At 38.0% G+C, this 19,622-nt stretch overlaps 1 protein-coding gene across 5 annotated transcripts in view; it reads left to right on the top strand.

The window, feature by feature from the left end:
- Positions 1-19,622, top strand: part of FBXW11 (F-box and WD repeat domain containing 11) — a 108,975-nt gene that overhangs the window by 74,239 nt on the left and 15,114 nt on the right. For all 5 annotated transcript variants that reach the window (XM_007474011.3, XM_007474008.3, XM_007474006.3 and 2 more), the window contains 4 exons: positions 1,646-1,871; positions 10,718-10,904; positions 12,040-12,130; positions 18,751-18,888. In XM_007474011.3, the coding sequence (XP_007474073.1) occupies positions 1,646-1,871; positions 10,718-10,904; positions 12,040-12,130; positions 18,751-18,888 (642 nt within the window). The remainder of the gene's footprint in view (positions 1-1,645; positions 1,872-10,717; positions 10,905-12,039; positions 12,131-18,750; positions 18,889-19,622) is intronic.

Below are 19,622 nucleotides of genomic sequence, written 5' to 3'. Positions count from 1 at the left end.
TCAGATTCAAGAGGATATGTGTCTCTTCTTCCCCTCTTCTCTTTCCTTCTCCTGGAATGGGTTCTACCCAAAAGGGTTTTAGGAAATTTTTAAGTTCCTAGTTGATAACCTGTAATAATACTGAACTATCAAATAGTCAGAAAAACCAAGTCTTTAATCAGGATACATACAAGTCCAGTATTTAATTCTTTACTCAGAGTTTGGTGCCCCAACTTTATCAAGGTATAAACCCCGAACTCTAGGGATGTTATCCCTAGGAGTGCTACCACGCTCTGCACAACTTGGGGCTTGAACCCACGACCCTGAGATCCAGAGTCTCAGGAGCTAGCTGGGCTGATGTTTTACTTTGGACACAAAAAGGGAAAGACCCAGTCAAGGCCTTGGCCATCTTGGTAGAAGATTTTGGACTTGGTGGGAAGAGACCATTGGGACAAAAGAGATACTTAACATCTTAAAAGTCTATTGTTAGTCTAAGAGGCAATGGAGTAGGACTTTCCCTCAGGGAGGAACTCCCTTGTGACAAGGTCAAAACCTGGGGTTTCCAGGCCCACTAGGCCACAAGTTTGGGGCTTCTAGATTCCATGTTGATATAATGTTTACAACCAGACTTATTTAAACTTAATTAGAAACTGGGTTGAAGTTGGAGTTGAATTTTCTCCCCCTTCAATTCTGATGATTCTGATGAGATAATATACACTTCCTTTTCAGCACCACTGCCATAATTCATCTTGAAATAGCCTCACAATCTACTTTAACCACCACATCTGCTTGTGATGTCAGCATTTTGAGGGTTAATTATGATTTCACCTTGATAATTACCTTTTTAAAATGTGCTTTTAAGCTTAAAATTAAGTCATTGGTAATTGAATTTATTACATTGTTATACTTAAAAATGAGGAAGAAAAGGTCTTTTTTCGTTTTTTCTTCTCTGACCATCCAATTTCCTGATTGGTGACTTTGTATCCAACCTTCCAACTCCTTTTATCCCTGCCTCTTCATCCAGTGCCCCCCTTTCCTTACCTCTCCCTCCAGTTTTGGAACCAGGGGCCATCTTCTAATTATTTCTGGATGGAGCATGACAATTTATTCTCCTTTGGGTCCCTAACCACAAGTGCCTTTTCCTGGCCACCACTCCCCTGTCTGTTTCCCCATTTAAAATGTAACATGTTTGAAGCAGAGACTTCTTTACTTTTATATTTGTATCTTCAGGTCTTAGGACCTTCTTGATTCTTTAGTAAGCACTTAAAATGCCTCCCACTCCAACCCCCCCCCCCCTCCACCCCCAAGACAAAGGAGTGGGAAGGGCTAGGCAATTGGGATTAAGTGACTTGCCCTCAATCACACAGCTAAGAAGCATCTGAGTTCAGAATTGAACTCAGTAGAACTCGGTACCCCTCAGACCTGGCTCTCTATTCTGTAAGCTACCTGGCTGCCCCTTAAAATGCTTTTTATTCAGTCACTTGAAGACATGGTTTTTTAGTTCTGGATTTATAGATTCTCCTCACTAAATTTTTGATAATTCATTTTAGTAAATTGAGGTGGGGTAGTGTATGTGTGTTTGCATGTCCTTTGAAAAAAAATAGATCATATTAGCTAAGTTGCTTTAAACATAACCAGCACTTTGATTTTTGTTTTTTCAACCTAGATAAGTAATGGAACATCATCTGTGATAGTCTCCAGGAAGCGACCATCTGAAGGAAATTACCAAAAAGAAAAGGACTTGTGTATTAAGTATTTTGACCAGTGGTCTGAATCAGATCAGGTTGAATTTGTGGAGCATCTGATTTCCCGAATGTGTCATTATCAGCATGGACATATTAACTCTTACTTGAAGCCCATGTTGCAGCGGGACTTCATCACTGCTTTACCAGGTAAATATGTTTGTCTCTTGAACCAGGTAGTATAATTCTATATACTGTAATATGAGTCAGTGTAAAACTTTCTGGTTGTACACAATTTTTACACTATTTGCTTTATCTTTTAATGTGAAAAATGGGAGAAAGTTAAATCAAGCATCATAGTATGTTTTAGCTAATTTTATCTGTGAACCATATTGGTCACTGAATGCCAGCATTCCTGGTTCTGAAACATTCAGTTGTTCTTTGTAGTTCAGTCATGTGCAGTCATGAATTCAGGTTTTCCTGACCTTGAGTCTAGCACCTATCTATGTAGTTCTATTATGTGTTGGCAATGTGCTAAGTGCATTTTACAAATATCATCTTATCTGATTCTTTTCTTTTTTATTTATTTTTTAAACTCGCACCTTCTGTCTTGGAATCAATATTATGTACTGGTTCCAAGGCAGAAGAGTGATAAGGGCTAGGCAATGGGGGTTAAGTGACTTGCCCAGGGTCACACAACTGGGAAGTGTCTGAGGCCATATTTGAACCCAGGACCTCCGGTCTTCTAGGCTTGGCTCTCAATACACTGAGGTACCCAGCTGCCTCCTTTTCTTTTTTAAAAAACACTCTTAGTGTCAGAAATGATTCTTAAGACAGAAGGATGAGGGCTAAGCAAACTGGGTTAAGTGACTTGCCCAGGATCACTCAGTAATTGTCTGAGACCATAGTTGAACCCAAGGAGTCCTCCTGACCCCAGGCCTGGCATTCTATGCCTTGTACCACCTTGCCTGTGAAACATTGGCAGCTTAATGATGAGCAAATTATTCAATCTCCCAAGGCCCCAGACAGCTCTGTAAGACAAAGCACAGGCTAGTTGTAAATTTGTTTTGGGAGGTATTTTTCACACCATGACTTCCTAGCACCAAAGAAAAAAAATGCTCATACATATACCCGTACACACACAAATGTTGATGTCTCCACATGAACTACATCAGAATTTGGGCTGATCAATTGGGGGTTTAGTGTCAAGTTTCTTTCAGTCACTTCTTTGGACTGATCACAGTGGTTCTTAAGTTTGGAGTGCATATATCTATGTGAAAGTTCAAAAAGTTCTTTGACTTTGATAAACCAGTGAATGTATATACTGCTGGCAGTTTTTTTTTCTTTATTGAATTATTTACTTTGATTAGGACCCCTCTTCTTCAGATTTGGTTATGGCTTTGTAGGCCAGTTTCTTTGAACATCTTTTGTCCCTTCAGAGGTGGATGCTAGACTGAAAGATTCTGGACAGTGCTGAAGTAGGCCTGCAGCATCCAGCCCAAGAGAGGGGGTAATCTAGCAACCAGTTTCCTGTGGCCAAGACAGTGTTATTACCTCTAGATTCTCTTGCTTTCACACCAGAGCTGCAATGCTATTGTATGTAGAATCCACCTGAATTTGTGGATAGTCTAACTCTAGGCATTGAGTATCTTTGTGTGGTCACTAGCTCCCAGGCAACTTAAGCACAGGTGTCAGAGCTAGACTTTCTTCAGTAGGCTCCTGGGCTCATAGGCCCTAACTAATTCTGGTCTGCCTCACAATAAGCTGGTTCTTGGATTTCCAAACCCTTGATGCTTCTTAAAGATTTCAATATGAGATATTTAAGCTGCTGAGGGGCTTAAAAACAAAAATGCTCTTTGCTATTCGTTTTGTTTAAAATGCAATGCTCCCTGCCCCTGCCACATTTCTTCCTTCTCTGGAAAAGCAAATTGTAATAGCACCCCAACCCTGCCCCAGCCTTGTCTCATGAGTAGAAGGTGGAATTTGGTTGAATTTGCCGCCTCTTCTTGATGCCAGAAGGACCTGCTGTTGTTTAAGATCCTGTTTCTTTCCAAGTTGGTCAGATTTACATTGTTTTACTTTTCCAGGTCTGGGTTAAAATCTAAGCCAGCCTTTTAGAATGGCAGCTGAGTAACTTTTAAGTTAAAGCTGAGTTGCTTTTATGAAGCAACCACGAGGTGGCAGTGTTGGGGTTAGTCTAGTGTGGAGAGTAGAGGTGGTCCCTTCTCTCAGGGATTGTTTCTCTCTAAGAGAGATACAGGACCTATGAACCTGTGGTCATGCCTACAAATATAGTAAATGTCATTGTACACAGGTCAAGTTCCATTAGAACTCCTAGGCACTATCCAAATTTTTTTATTGTTGTTGTACAGGAATTTTGTGGTATTGAATATTGGAAATAAATGGGCCTTTGGATAAGGCTTGGAAATCTTTTCATTATGCAGATGTTTTTGTTGTAATGGTATTTGTTTTAATAGGATTTGATCTGAAGATATATGTATGTATATATCCCAATATATAGAGCACATATGTATCTAATTGTGGAGGACAAGCTGGCCAAGTCGATCGAGTTAGAGTCTAGTAGACTTGGATTAAAACTGGCATTATTTCTTTAGTACAGTTTTGGCCTTGGTACAAGACCATGCCTTAAAAATATTAGGGGAAAAATATGTCCATGTGTATGTTCATATTTATGTTTAACATCATGTTGGGATTTGCTAATCTTTATCCCACTGTGATTTTTAGATTTTACCGACGATCTCAAACTTGAATTTAAAGTTTATTGAAATGGATATGAAACCTAGACTTTTTATTGTGAAAACTATTAATTTATATAAATTATCTTCATAGCTTTGGCTTGTTAAATGCTCAGTCTGAATATCATACCTGTCAGTAAAGGGAAAATGGAAAATGTTTGTGGTCGCTGGCTCCCCTTTGGTTTGGTGGAAAAGTGATAATTATGGTATGCTTTTCTTAAAATCATGGTAAATGTTTAGTCTGCAATGTCAATTTCTGCAGGCTAAGTTTGTGGTTAGCAAGAACTGTTGTTAAAAGAAAAATGGATGCCATTTGAAGTAGAAGCAGATTATACTTTAAATAGATATGATAAGCTTTTGCACACAAATCACTCAATTTGTGATTATCAGGAAAAGGCATATCAGTAAAGTAAGGACCTTAGAAATCTTGACCCACCTAGCCATTGTCTCATCCATCTGCCTGAATCCAGAGAAGGGATATAAAGCAGATGTCAGGGCTCTGTTGAAGACAATGGGGTGAGGGGTGTTAAGATAGGATGCAACAAGGGGGAGTGGTGGGAGATATGGAGGAGTTGGAGCAGTGTGAGGGGCTAGGGCCCAGGCCAGTTAGTGGTGGAAAGAAACACCTGGTTCTCCAAAGGTAATGAGATTTATTGCTAGTCTGTTTGTAATTGCTTGCCTAGTATTTTCCATGCTGATTTATTGCAGCTTCAGAGAGGTATGTTGGTGTGTTTTCGATGATGATGACTCTCAACCGTTTGTACTTGTTATTTGATAGAAAGAGATGCTGGGGTTTGGGGCATGAGTACCTTTATGCCTTTGCCTTAATTCCCAGGTTAATTTATTCCAGGTTCAGATGAATTGAACAATAGAATGTTGCTATTTGAACACACTTAAGTTTCTTATGTTCCCAATTTTGGATTTCACAGCAAGATGACTGCACCAAGATGCCTTTTCAAAAGTCGGAGAAGGGGGAGGGGGGACTGAGGCACAGGGCAGGGAGGGCAGGGTGTCTTTGAAGCAGCTTTCTGCAGTGCAGCACTCCACCAAAGTTCTTTGAAATGTGTTTCTAAAATAATAAATTTTTTTTTTTTTGGTAATTGCATGATCTAAGCAGTTGCTTTATACCTAGCTTTAGTCAAGGGCATTGAACTGACGTTACCCATTTGAGTTTCATTTTGACACAGTGTTATTTACATATTAAGCTTTGAAATCTATGCATTTTAATTGTTTTAATTTATTATTGAAATTCTTCCAAACCTTCATCTGGTGCCAGTAATCAACAACAGCAGCACTTCTTCAGCATCTTACATGGTATTACTGCCTCATTTTCCCAGGCCATGATGCTGTCATCTTGTTGCCTTGGGGAAGGAAAAAAAGAATGACACAGTAATGAGTGCCAGATGTTGTTACTTAGGAAAGTGCTTAATTTTAGCACCTCAAAGGGTTTTTATTATAGGCAAATTGGGCACTGCCCACCTGGGGCACAACCCCACTCCACATGACAGAATGAACCCAAGAGAACATGATGGCTATGTAGCTCTTGGGCCCCTTTGGTTATACCAATGAGGAGAGAGCATTGAAGGTTTCCCAAAATGTCTTGTGGAGCAGCTATTCTATTTTGGGACTACTTGATTTCTGCCCATACCCAAATATAAGTGTAGCAATCCCTTTCACATTGTGACTTTTCCAATCGCCATTCCACTGTATCATGGATTGACCTATGAAACTAAATGGGAAATTTTGGGGAGTTGCAGGCAAAACACAAAGGCCAGCAGATACAGAAAAAGTTTAGAAATTCTGAAATGGCATAAAATATATGTATAATAGCCTATACTGTCAACATTTTATCTTTTAATGCCAAAAATGTACATGATTTTTATAAGGTTAAAATAAGTGAAAAGTTAAAGTTTGTGAAAAGAATGTGAAAGCCAGCAGAAGACACTGAAAAGACTAGAAATGTAGATATATCTTAAAAGTTTAGTATGCATATAAGGTACTGTAAATATCCCATAAAAGAAAAAGAAAAATTCAGACTTCTGGTATGAAGGGAGGGCCATTATAAGCTCCATACCAAGAAGCCAGTGAAAAGATACTGTACCATTCATTTGATTCTTTTGCTCTAAAGGAGATTGCTACTATTGCTAATATAATCCTTTCTCACCCAGGAACTCCCGTCTGCTCTTAGAGTTTCTGATCCCCTAGCCACTGTCCTATCCATCTACTTGAACTCTGAGTAGAGATATGAAGCAGTTATAATGGCTCTGTTGAATCCAGAATTGGAAAGGGGAGTGGGGGGGGATTCAGAGCTGTGTGACATGCCTTATTATTGTGACAAAGATCTCTTCACTTAGGATGGGAAGTCACCTTTTTAACCCAGAGGGTCTGCTACATGTAACCTTTCAGATGGGACGAATTTAATCTATTTATCCACTGCTTCCTCTCATCTGTCCACCCACCATGTTGCTTCAGGGTACAGTACCCTGAGCACTTAATGCCATTTCTGTGGTAAAAGTTCCATGAACAAATTCTTTATTGGAGCTGAACAGACAAATACAAGCACTTATTTTCTTTCTTTTCTCGTCATATAAAACATAGGCTTTTCTCCAATGTATTTCATGGTTCAGGTTCATAAAGTTCCTTTATGTCTCATGTATTTTAAAAAGAAACCATTTGAGGAGGCTCTGGGCATTAGGTGTCTGCAAGTTAGCTTTTAAAAGCTGGGAGGGGAAAACATTTGTCAGGAAAAATTATCACTAAAGTTCCCTTAGATACCTAGGCTTACTAATTTGAATGCCACCAGATAAATCAGTAACCAATTTGTGTATTTTCAAAAACATGGTCTGGTTTAAAAAAACAAACAAAAAACCTTACCTTCTGTCTTAGAATCAATACCAAGTTTGAAAGCAGAAGAATAGCAAGGGCTAGGCAATTGGGGTTGTGACTTGCCCAAGGTTAGATAGCCAGGAAGTATCTGAAGTGAGATTTGACCTCCCAATCTCTAGGCCTCACTCTTAATCCTCTGAGCTGCCCCTCTGATTTTGTTTTGAAGAGTGCCCTCATCGCTCTCTCTTAGAATAGAAATGATCTCTAAGTTTAGATTTGCTAGGAGTATAAATCAGCAAATGCCTACCATGTTCCAGATGCTAGACACCAGAGATGCAAATATGAATAATGAAAACCATACTTGTTGGTCAACAGGATCAAATGTAAAACAGAAAGGTCAAGAAGAATGAAGACCCAAGAAAAGAAGATGAGATTTGGCAGTTAAGAGATCTTTGATAACTTTGGAGAGAGCAATTTCAGTTGAGTGCAAGATTAGAATCCAGATTACAAAGGGTTGAGGAGGGAGAGGGGTGGAAGTCAATATCCACCATGATATGAGAGACAAGAAGAGTAACAGGACTCATCCTACTTCTTATATACTTGTTCTTTGGGCTAGTCCATTCATTCACTCATTCAACAAACACTAAGTGCCCCATCTGTTCCAAGCACTGTATTCTAGGTAATTAGAATACAAAGATAAAAATGAGTAACAGCTGATTTTACTTTACCTTCCCATTTCTGCATAAATCCCTTCTCTCCTCAAGATACTGCTAATTTATGGGGCACACCTTCATCACCTGGATTATTCCAATAGCCTGCTGGGGGATGGGGGTCTGCCTGCCACAAGTCTTTCCTCCATTCAACTGTCAAAGTGACTTTCCTAAAAGAACAGGCCTGACCATGTGGCCTGCCTACTCAATAAATTCCTATAGGCCCCCATCATCTCCAGGATCAAATACAAAATCCTTTGGTGTTTGAAGCCATTTATAACCTGCCCCACCTTTCCTGTCTTCTTACACCTTATTCCCCACCACCTGATCTGTGATCCAGTGACACTGGTCTCCTTGCTTATCCTCACAGGGAATACTCTTGTCTCCTGATTCTGGCTGTTTTCTTTGGCTGGCCCCCAGGCCTGGAAAACTCTCCCTCCTCATCTTTACCTTCTTGTTGCCTTTAAAGTCCCAGCTTGAATTCCTTTTTCTATAGGAAGTTTTTCTGGATCTCTCTTCATTGTAGTGCCTTTCCTCTGTTGATTATTTCTAATTTCTACTGTATTGTATTAGCCTTTTTATACATAATTGTTTGCACATTGCATGTCCTGTTAGAGTGAGCTCCTTGAAAGCAAGGACTCTCTTTGGCCCTTTTTATTGGTATCTCCAGCACTTAGCACAGTGCCTGGCGAATAGTAGGCACTTAAATGAGAATAGCTGAGGAGTAGACAGCTGACAGCATGCATAGTGTGAAAAGATAGGTGTTAGTTTTCTGGATTGTTAGCTTTTAGTCACAGCACAATAGGCTTCCCGGGTAAGGAAACAGTCTGAGAAAAACATTTGAAGAAACATTCGTTTTAAGATGTCTTTTAAGTGAAATTTGAGGGAGAGGGAAAAAATCTGTAACTAAAGCCTTAAATGCAAAAGGATGGTTTGTATGTGTGACATTGAAGATGCATCAGAGTGGAAGAGAAGTCTAGTCATTCTCAAGAAGGTCAGAAATGATATTTAAAGAATATTTTTAGTTTGTAGGTACAGAGTGTCCTTAATTTCAATGCAAGATAAATACTATTTTTCAAAAGATAAATATAAACTAGAATAATTACTGAGCTCTGAAGGGACAGGACTCAGTGCAAATCTAATGGAAGGATTTTAGTTGATAGAAAAAACGCACCAAAGCCAGGCGAGTAGCCAAATATTATTATTAGTATTAAGAGGGCATCATTTGTTTCCACCTTCAGATTCCTGGTTTGCCACAGTTAAAAAACATGATGATAGAAGGAGAGTGAGGAGAAGAATGATATTTTAAGAGTACACCTCCCAAATTAGAGGGAGCTTTTGGATGATGTTTTTACTAATAAAATTAGAATTGCTATTTGAGGCAAGGTGGAATAGCTTTGAGGGATTTCTACTACATGGTCATCTTGGCTTGCTTTTTGTTGTTGTTGCTCCTTAGGTGAAAGAATGAGTAAATGAATGAATGAAAAAAACATTTGTTAAGTACTTATTATGTTCTAAGTTCTGGGGATACAAGTAGTAAAAGCTGGAAAGTCCCTGCTCTCAAGAAACTCACACTAAATGGGGGAGATAACAGAAAAAGAAAAAGTTTAGCTGCAGGCAGATGGGAAAACTTAGAAGTTCAGCAGATACTGATAAGGCCCAGGGAGTTCTTAGGTTATGTTAGTAAATCGGATAATTATACCAGATGATACTCCTTATTGGGGGTTAGTTAAATGACTTGCCCCCAGGGTCTCAAAGCTAGGAAGCTTCTGAGGCCAAATTTGAACCCAAGACCTCCTGGCTCTAGTCCTAGCTCTATGCACTGAGCCACCTAGCTCCCCACCTCCCCCCTCAATACTCTTAAATGATTTAAGACTATCTCCTCCCCCCCCCCCCCCAAGAGCATTTGGTTGTATGGGCTATAACTATTGATATTTATCAAATGAAAGTCTTATTTTAAAAATAATTTAGACTTTGGTGGACCTCAAGGAAAGAGACCATACTTTTAAAACTGTTAGTGTAGAAGTAGAGAATGGGGGAATTTCTGCTTAGAGCCAGCATTGTGGAAAAGTGGGCAGTACCTTTGAGAGAAAGTGATTGTCCTATAATAAAATGCTCACAACAGTGAAGTGAGTGAATGATGGATAGTCAAATACTTACCCTCTTTGGGAAATAACTTGATTTGAAAGTTGATACCAACAAGCTTACTTTCCTTAGTGTACTGTCTTGGCATGAATAAAGGCTATTCTAACCAGAAAATTCTTATGAAAGAATGAGAGAAAACCTTGACTGAACAACACAACAGCAAGCATAAATTTGTCACTCTTGGATAATTTTTTTAACTTTTCCTTTGCTATGCCATGTCTCTCCAATTGGATGTAAACATCTTAAAGGTTGATAGTGTCCAACACACTTTAAGTAATCAATAAACATTTTTTTAAAAATTTGGTAGTGATCACAGTGATTCTACAATCTTACACTCATCCATGTAACAGTCACCATCACTTCATATTCAAATACAGTATGAAATCAGTTTCCCCTCTTTTCTCCATCCCCAACATCCTTCCTCAACTATACATAGACTTCTGGTACTGTTACTCCATTAAAATTTAAACCCGATTTATTTATCCTTTTTAAGTATGAGAGCATTACTTACTTTTAAGTATGAGAGATTACTTACATGTAAGTTTTTGGTCATCTTTACCAAAAAACAGACAAAATTGACACATTTATGCCTCTTGTTTTTTCATCTCTTTTTTTGTAGAGCAAGGCCTAGATCACATAGCAGAAAACATCCTTTCTTATCTGGATGCTAGATCTCTGTGTGCAGCAGAGCTGGTGTGTAAAGAATGGCAACGTGTGATCTCTGAAGGAATGCTTTGGAAGAAATTGATTGAAAGGATGGTACGGACTGATCCACTCTGGAAGGGACTTTCAGAAAGAAGGGCATGGTAAGTTTTTCTGCAACAAAGGAGGGCCATTTAATTGGGGTCCCGAGCAAATAAACTTTGCTTACATATCATTCTCTAAGAAAAAAATCTGTAAGATTAGATGACTTGTTTAAGAAAGGTAAAAATTGTGAAAAGGTTGAGAGCTGACTTCGAGGTATCTTGTTTAGTCATTGTGTCTGACCTCTTGGATCATAGATATCCATGATGTTTCTTGGCATGGATACTGGAGTAGTTTTCTGGATTTGTGGATTCATTTCTGGATCCTTTTGTCAGTCTGGAAATTAAACGACTTGCCCAGGGGTATACACAACTAGCAAATGTCAGAGGCCAGGATTTGAATTCAGGTCTTTCCAACTCTAGGCCCAGCATTCTATTCACTGAGCCATTTGGTTGCCTTCTAATTTGGGGTATACTTTCATCAAAAATTTTTTTATAACTCTTAAAATTCATCTTTTAAAATTTAGCTTTAATATTTAGTATAATTTGAAAGAGCCTACTTTTGGTCGTCTAAGAGCTCTTTATTGATGCTACATGTTGCATTTTGTTTACTATTTTAGGGCAGAGAAATCAATAACACCTGAGAGTTAGGGCAAAGAAGCAAAAGCCAAATCTCACTACATTCTGTAACTTATGGGCCATGAATTTAGAATTGGACCAGAAAGGGGGGACCTGTTATGGTAACAAGTGGAGAGGAGAAATTATTGGTTTGCATGAGACATTGGAGTTATCAGTGGATTTAAAATTCTTTGCCTGTTTAAAATACAAAAACAAAGCATTTATTTGGGGTAATTCCACATTTCTCTAGCCTGAAGTAAAATCACTACTAATTTATCAGTTTGGTACAGAATTTACACAGCTCTTCAATTTTCAAAAAGGTAATTAGGATAGAAATCTTGATCTTTGTGTGTGTAGGATAGGTACGCTCAGAAAAAAGGAAGAGGATTTTTAAAGAGGATTCTTTGGGTAAAAACAAAAATTCATTTCAACAAATTTTAAAAATTCTACTTTGGAATTTTTAAAATAGGATCATAATACTGTTTTTATGATAATACTAATAATGATATGAATAAAACTCTAGGTAATTTATAGCTGTTGTGTGCAAAAAAATGTAATTCTTGTTTTGTTTATTTACTAGGGATCAGTACCTGTTTAAAAACAGACCCACAGATGGCCCTCCCAATTCATTTTATAGGTCCTTGTACCCAAAGATTATCCAGGATATAGAGGTAATTTTATAATTTTTTTCTTGATTTCTGGGCTTTTTGTATTCTATTTTCAAGTTGTTTCTTTGTATTTTATTGTATGTTACATTACAATTCTGGAAATAGCAGCAAGCTTATTAAAGATTGTCAATAAAGTATATCTTAACATGTAACGTGGTATGTCACCATTCCTCAGAGTGGCATCCCTTTTGTAAAAGATAATTTAGCATTTCTGTAATGTAAAGTGATTTTTGATTTTGCTTTTTATAAGCTTTGACAAGCCTTACAGAATCTTTCTTCCTAGTTGGTAATATTCCACAAAATCAGATTTTCCTGGGTGTGCCTTTTCTAGGTAAGAACATAATTTTAAATTTCCAAGCCATTCATGTCATGGAGTGGTTTTTCATGAGCCAGAGGAATAAGTCACAGCTTCTTTAAATTTCTCTCTTTTTTTTTCTTCATGGAAATGACTCAAATGTGATTCCAGGCTATTGCAAAGTGGGTTTTAAAGAGCACTTATAACACATAGACCTTTCAGTTATTTGAGCATAATTTACCCAAAGTGGTAAGACTCTGTAAACTTGACATGAAACATTGAAGACGTTTGATATTGCTCATGTGTTCTAATTAGCTAGGTTTTTATTATTTAGCTCGTTTCCTTGAACTGGGAAAGAAGTGTACAGCCTTTTCTCATTAACTTGTTCACATGTGTTCTTGGCAGGTCAGGGTTCTTTCAGCATTTCCTCCCTGGCAGAAAAGCTTAGCCTTAGTCAGGCAATGCAATATCACCCATAAAGTTATGCTCAGTTTCCCAAATGTGAAGTAATCCTCTGCCCCAGGTGATGGACATAAAAGTTATTGGGCCAAAATTCATTAATGGAGTAACATATGTTTTTGAGGTTTTTAAGGCAGATGTGAACTAATGGAATCATTCCGTTATGGTAAATATGAGTGTGCCTAGAATAAAATTATTTAAGATACAAATCCTGGTCTTGAATATTTTGCCACTTTAGCAATCAAGTATAAAGTGATCTTTAAAGGGGGTTAAATGTTCACAAACCTCTATTATGCCAATAATAAAGTTTAAGAATTAATTTATCTGGCTCCAGGGCCAAACCTAAGGAAGATGCACCACCAATATTATTAGCCAAGATATGGATAACTTTTCATCTTTGGTTGGATCAGTAGGTCCCCTTTGTTGTAATCAATAGCCATTTTTCCTGTAGGCAACATGCACAATTATCATATGTGTATAGACATTAGGAACAATATTTCTTGCTCTTTTAGAATGTTCTTTCTTTAATCAGTAGTTATGGAGATTTTTCCAGATTTTTTTTTTAAATCACCATATTCTTAGTTTTTATCATTGCTCTTGTTATAACTAATTTTCAGAGAGATGTTCTGGAAAACCTTTAGACTAGCTTGGATATTTGACTTCTATTAAATCCCCACCCCTTCCTCCCAATCCCCTCTAATGTACAACATATAGGGTCAACCCACTTTGACTTGTAAGTAAGGTCGACAGACGTCATTGGCTCTGAAGCTCCTAGCTGCAAGAGTTTTCCAAAGATTGAAATAACATTTTAAAGTTACCAGAGGAAACAGTATCAAGATGTGAGAAGAGACAGAGCTATGGGTAGAGCCCAATTTGACTTATTTCCTCTTTGCACAGAACTCCAGACCAGCATGGTGGTCCAGCCCAATGGTTCTTAAGAGTATAGTCTGGGGACAACCACTGGTGGTCTACAACTCCAGGTGGTTCAGTGGTGGTTCTCTCTCTCTCTTTTTTTTTTAAATTTTATAATATTTTATTTGACCATTTCCAAGCATTATTCGTTAAAGACAAAGATCATTTTCTTTCCTCCCCACCCCCCCCACACCCCATAGCCGACGCGTGATTCCACTGGGTATCACATGTGTTCTTGATTCGAACCCATTGCCATGTTGTTAATATTTGCATTAGAGTTTCGTTTAGAGTCTCTCCTCTGTCATGTCCCCTCAACTGCTGCAGTCAGGCAGTTGCTTTTCCTCGGTGTTTTCTACTCCCACAGTTTATCCTCTGCTTATGAATAGTGTTTTTTCTCCTAGATCCCAGCAGATTGTTCAGGGACATTACACTGCCCCTAATGGAGAAGTCCATTACATTCGATTATACCACAGTGTATTAGTCTCTGTGTACAATGTTCTCCTGGTTCTGCTCCTCTCGCTCTGCATCACTTCCTGGAGGTTGTTCCAGTCTCCATGGAATGCCTCCACTTTATTATTCCTTTTAGCACAGTAGTATTCCATCACCAACATTATACCACAATTTGCTTAGCCATTCCCCAATTGATGGGCATCCCCTCGTTTTCCAATTTTTGGCCAAGTGGTGGTTCTCTTATAGTATTAGTGATAATTTCTATGCTTTGGTTTCTCAGATGGACCTTCACGTGTAATGCCTTTTATTGGTATTACATCAAAGACAGTGTTCTTATTATTTTTGATAGGCTTTTTTGCACAGACAAGTGGCATTGGGATAAGTACATGAGAGAGACAGAAAGATAGGACCATGGACCAAAAGAGTTTGAGAATCAACTGCCAAGAGTTCTTACTTGTTTTCTTTAAAATCAAAGATAAAAATAAAAGAAAAGGGAAAGAGTAAGACCATATTGCCTTTCTAAACCATACAAATATTTTCCTTCCTCAATACTTGGATTTGAATGAACTGACCAAGATTTAGTTCAAATAGAAAAGAAAATACTTTAAAAAGGTAGAAACATTTTTGTCTCCTTTTGGATTTTTTTATTCTGTTTTATATTTATTTTGGTTGCATATTTGCTTTATATTGGCATTTCAGGTTGGTAGTTTTCTTAACATTCTCTCATGTTTGTCAGCCTTAGTTCATTGGGGGTGGAGGAGGGAAGGACAAGGGTCTGTGTTTGGGTTTCTGAAAAGCAGAAATGGGTAATTCAGCTCTGGAATTCCTCCTCTAAATTGATCTGGTGGGAAACTAGTTTACCTTTAGGGATATAGTAAAGGATTGGAGCTTTCCATCATGACCAACTGTTATTTATTTGGGAAATGAATGGGGTTTGATTAGATGACCCCTGATCCTGTGGCAGAACTGAATATTGGTTACTTCAAACCAAAGTTGTGAGGAATTAAAGAATATGTATAACAAGCACTAATTCTTAGCCTTTCTACATTTTAACATTTCTGCTTATCAGTGATAGATTTTCTGTCACTCATGATGGCTCTCAGGGTCTCTGAATCCTAATGAATTTTTCAAAAAACTTTAGGACCTTCCCTGAAGGTAGCAATCATTTTGTCCCTTGGGGCCCAGATTCTTTAAAGTATTTGGTGGGGTGGGGTGGATTTTAACTCTTAACTTAATCACAAGTTAACAACCTCTTGAACCTGATTACATCCCCCCTCTCCGCCCCCCCCCCCCCCCCATTTGGCCCAGGACTCAAAATCTCCTTTCTAGTCTTTGCTCCCTACCTTTTTTGTCCAGATTAGTTAACCATTTAAAATTTTGTTCTTAGAATAGACCACAGGTGAAATATTAGTGCATTGCTTTGCACCTTTCAGTAAACCACATTTTATATGGTGAAAGTGGGGAGCTTTTTTGTGGTTTGCAAATTTGGTATTAACATTGTCCCAGTTAGAAAATGCTGAGAGTTGCCCACCCACTCAGCTGTATTTAGGCTTCTAAAAATAATGTTATTTCTCCATACTCACACATCTGTTTTCACTCTGTTGCCAATTTAAATGCTGCTGTATATTCTGTGTATCATGGCTTATTTCCCAGTATTTTCAAAATTTGCCCAGGGTAAGGGGATTTTACAAGTTCTCAAAAATATGAAATATTCTCCCACAGTAGCCACACCACATTATATCTAAGCAAAATGGCAGGTGTCCCTAGAATTACAATCAATGTACCCCTATATATGACCTGTTATTTCATTCTTCTGCTGCTTAGATGGCAAATGACTTCCATTTAAAGGCCATACTTATTATGGAAAAGCCCCGATGTTCTGTGGTTGGTATTAGCACTGACAGTATTGCATCTCATTAAGTGTGGACAGTTTTTCCTTGATTTCTTATTTTTGGCCAGTTGTCTCATCAACAAAGAAGGGGTCATCTAGCACTAGGGAACTTTTTCAGTTCCAACACTGGACTAAAAGGCATATAGAGTATTGTTGCCAAAGAACTTTTTGAACTGTTTACTTCTTTGCATTTAGATTTTGTTCATCCAGTGAGAAGCAGTCAGTAATGATTTTCAGGCTCTATATACTAACTAATCTATGTATCTTGCCAGCACAGGACTTTGAGGACCCAAAAGTGAGATTTTTGGTGTATGCTCCGTCATGGGGCTAGTCAATAAAAGAATATGCCTATTTAATATCTTTTCTTTCAGCACTATTGTAAGTATATACTGTTATAATGAAAGATTAACTGACAACATGTTAATGACCGTGAGAACAGGGTTCTTAATGATCATTGAAAGTTACTTGGGCGATAGTGAAGTGGCTCAATGGATTGAGAGCCAGGCCAAGGCAATAGGAGGTCCTGTATTCAAGTTTGGCCTTAGATACTAGCTAGCTAGGTGACCTTGGATAAGTCACTTAACCTCCATTGGCTTGCCCTTACCACTCTTTTGCCTTGGAACCAATAAATGGTATTGATTCAAAGTCAGAAGGTAAGAGTTTAAAAAACAAAATAAAGAAAGTTAATTTGGCAATGATGTCTGTCACTAGCTATCTAGGAAATTCGTTTTTTTTAAGCTCCTTTCTATATTGCCACATTCTTTGATGGGTTGAAAATTCATAATAATACTTATAGGGAACAACCTATACTCTCAGGATCCAAGAACCAAGAATGGCCATCTTTTTGAACTTTCTGAAATGATCATCTAATCCTTCAATATTTATCAGAAATGTACTTCTTACAAAACCAAAATATGGATACTTTTCCCCAAAAAGACCCATCTTCTGATGTTCAGAGTTGACATGGCTCCTCTTAGAGTTCATTTGTTCTCTAATCCCCTGTGCTGGTAGTGACTGTCAACTCTCTAGGACAGATAATTGCTTGTCTGTTCTCTTCTTGAAAACTGTAAGCACTGAGTCCCCATATCATCTTTATAGGCAAGGTAGGCTCTCCTTCTACTTTGAGATGCTTTAAAATTCATTTTCTTTCCATTCCTTTCCTTTCCCATTAAAACTTGGTCCTTTTTTTTTTCCTTTTAAACTCGAGCTCATTGTGCATAAGGTCTTGTAGAAATTTATGTCTTAAAGATAGTTTAGTGACAGAAACTGCACCCTCTCCCCACGATTGACTTACCTGTGGAGGATATCCTACATATCCACAGTTGGTGGCTCAAGGCCCTCATAGTGCTGGGAACTCTAGGGACCTTACTAGGAAACTTTTGGAGGCCATTTGGGTTAGAATGCAATAACCCTTTTGCTCTGAATGCCAGGCACATAAAGCATTATTTATACTTATTTATGCGAAGGGTAGCAGAGATGGAGAGGGTCCCAAACAGAAGGTACTTTAGAAATCGTTTCCACTCTGCTTTCACAGTATATTTATGCTTAGATTTGCATGTGAATATATAGGGCACTCTGGGATATAATTTTAAATAATGAACTTGATCTTTGATGCTTTGACTCTGGAGAGTGTAAGAATTTGCTTAATTTCCTCATCCTGGTCTCTTACTGCATTCCATCCTTTTATTTGCTCCTTTGCTGGTAAGACCTCTCTCAAGTGTCGGGATTGGTTTAAATGTTCACAAAGACTTTCCAATGGCTTGCAAAATCTGAGTAGCTACAGACTGACCATAAGATAATCAACAATGCCACTAATTCAGTACTTTCTATGATGAGAGCTCCCTCTATTGAAAGTGTCATAGAACCTCAGTTGGAAGAGACCTCAGCCTGTGCAGTGCATCCCTACTCTAACAAATAATAACTAACAAAATAAGTAACCTTTTAACAGTAGCTGAAATTGACTTTGGTTCTTGTTTATAGTTCTTGAATTTCAAGGTATACTAGGCTAAACTTAGATTTTCTTTGGAGCACGATATTATATACCCTTTCATCTAGTATAGATTAATCTTCCTAAAACATGGTTTTGCAGATATCACCACTCTTTCCCAAAACCTGTGGTTCCCAGATGCCTATAAAATAAACTCCACTTATCACAAGCAAGCTGTCTTGGTATCCCAATTTATCTTCTACATATTCTATTTCCTCAAGTAAGGTGCAGTTTCCTCAAGGCTGAAACCATATCCTCACCCACATAAAGTAATTCCATACACTCAAAAGGTATGTTGGGTATATATGAGTCTTTTATCATACTTTATTAAATATTAGATAATCAGAAACATGTATTTCATTGGGGAAAAATTATGTGTGCAAAGGTTCTTTTCGCTCTTAGGGCCATTTTTCCTCAATTAGAAAATGGAAGACTCATCAGAAATCCTTTGATAGATTCTAGCTAGGTGAAAAATATAGAATAACTGCTTGAATTTGCTCACTGATAGTTATTCATATATGTAACCTGGAAACCTATAGTATGGCATATCTGAAAGTAGGGTAATATTGTGAGATTGAACTGAATAATTTTTCATACACAAAAAATTACATGCCTCTTTTCCCCCTTAGACTATAGAATCTAATTGGAGGTGTGGGAGACATAACTTGCAGAGAATTCAGTGTCGCTCTGAAAATAGTAAAGGTGTCTACTGTTTACAGTATGATGACGAAAAGATTATCAGTGGCTTACGGGATAACTCAATTAAGGTGAGTGTATCTGATCTTTTAAAAATTGCAGTTATTGATTTACCATCATATGTGATGACAATTTTTCTGTCTGGTCCAGATGACTTAATGTATATACCCTACTCATTCGTGGCTACCTTTCATCTGTCTAGGCCAGAGCCATTTAATGACATTTCTCGGGTGCTTATCCCAGCATTTGTATTACATTGCCTTTCCCTCACCTCCAAAGACAGAGAGACATAAAAAAAAAAAAACAGATGGGGACATACACACAGACAGGCAAACACACACACACACACACACACACACACACACACACACACACACACACACAAGAACTTCATTTTGAGATATAAAGAAAAGACCAGATTTAACCCTTTTTAGTCAAGTCATCATCAAAGATAAATTGATTGGTATTGGAATAATTCACTGGATTGCCTTTTCTGCCTAACTGTTGTTAGTATTTGCAGTTTGTGAGAGGTACCCAAGAAATGTGACAAAGAATGGTCAACTTATTAGAGAATTTTGGTTCACTTTCATGTCCACTATGACATTAACATGTATTTCTCTGGGGGGGCAGCTGGGTAGCTCAGTTGATTGAGAGCCAGGCCTAGAGACAGAAGGTCCTGGGTTTAAATCTGGCCTGAGACACTTCCTAGCTATGCCTAACCCTTACCTCTCTTCTGCCTCGAGATTAATACAAAGTATTGAAGACAAGTATTTCTCTGGTATGGATGTGACTTACTTCCTATTTC

This window comes from Monodelphis domestica, chromosome 1, assembly GCF_027887165.1.
Source record: "Monodelphis domestica isolate mMonDom1 chromosome 1, mMonDom1.pri, whole genome shotgun sequence".
NCBI lineage: Eukaryota > Metazoa > Chordata > Mammalia > Didelphimorphia > Didelphidae > Monodelphis > Monodelphis domestica.
The sequence above is the reverse complement of the archived record's forward strand: the minus strand, read 5'-3'. Positions and strand labels throughout refer to the sequence as shown.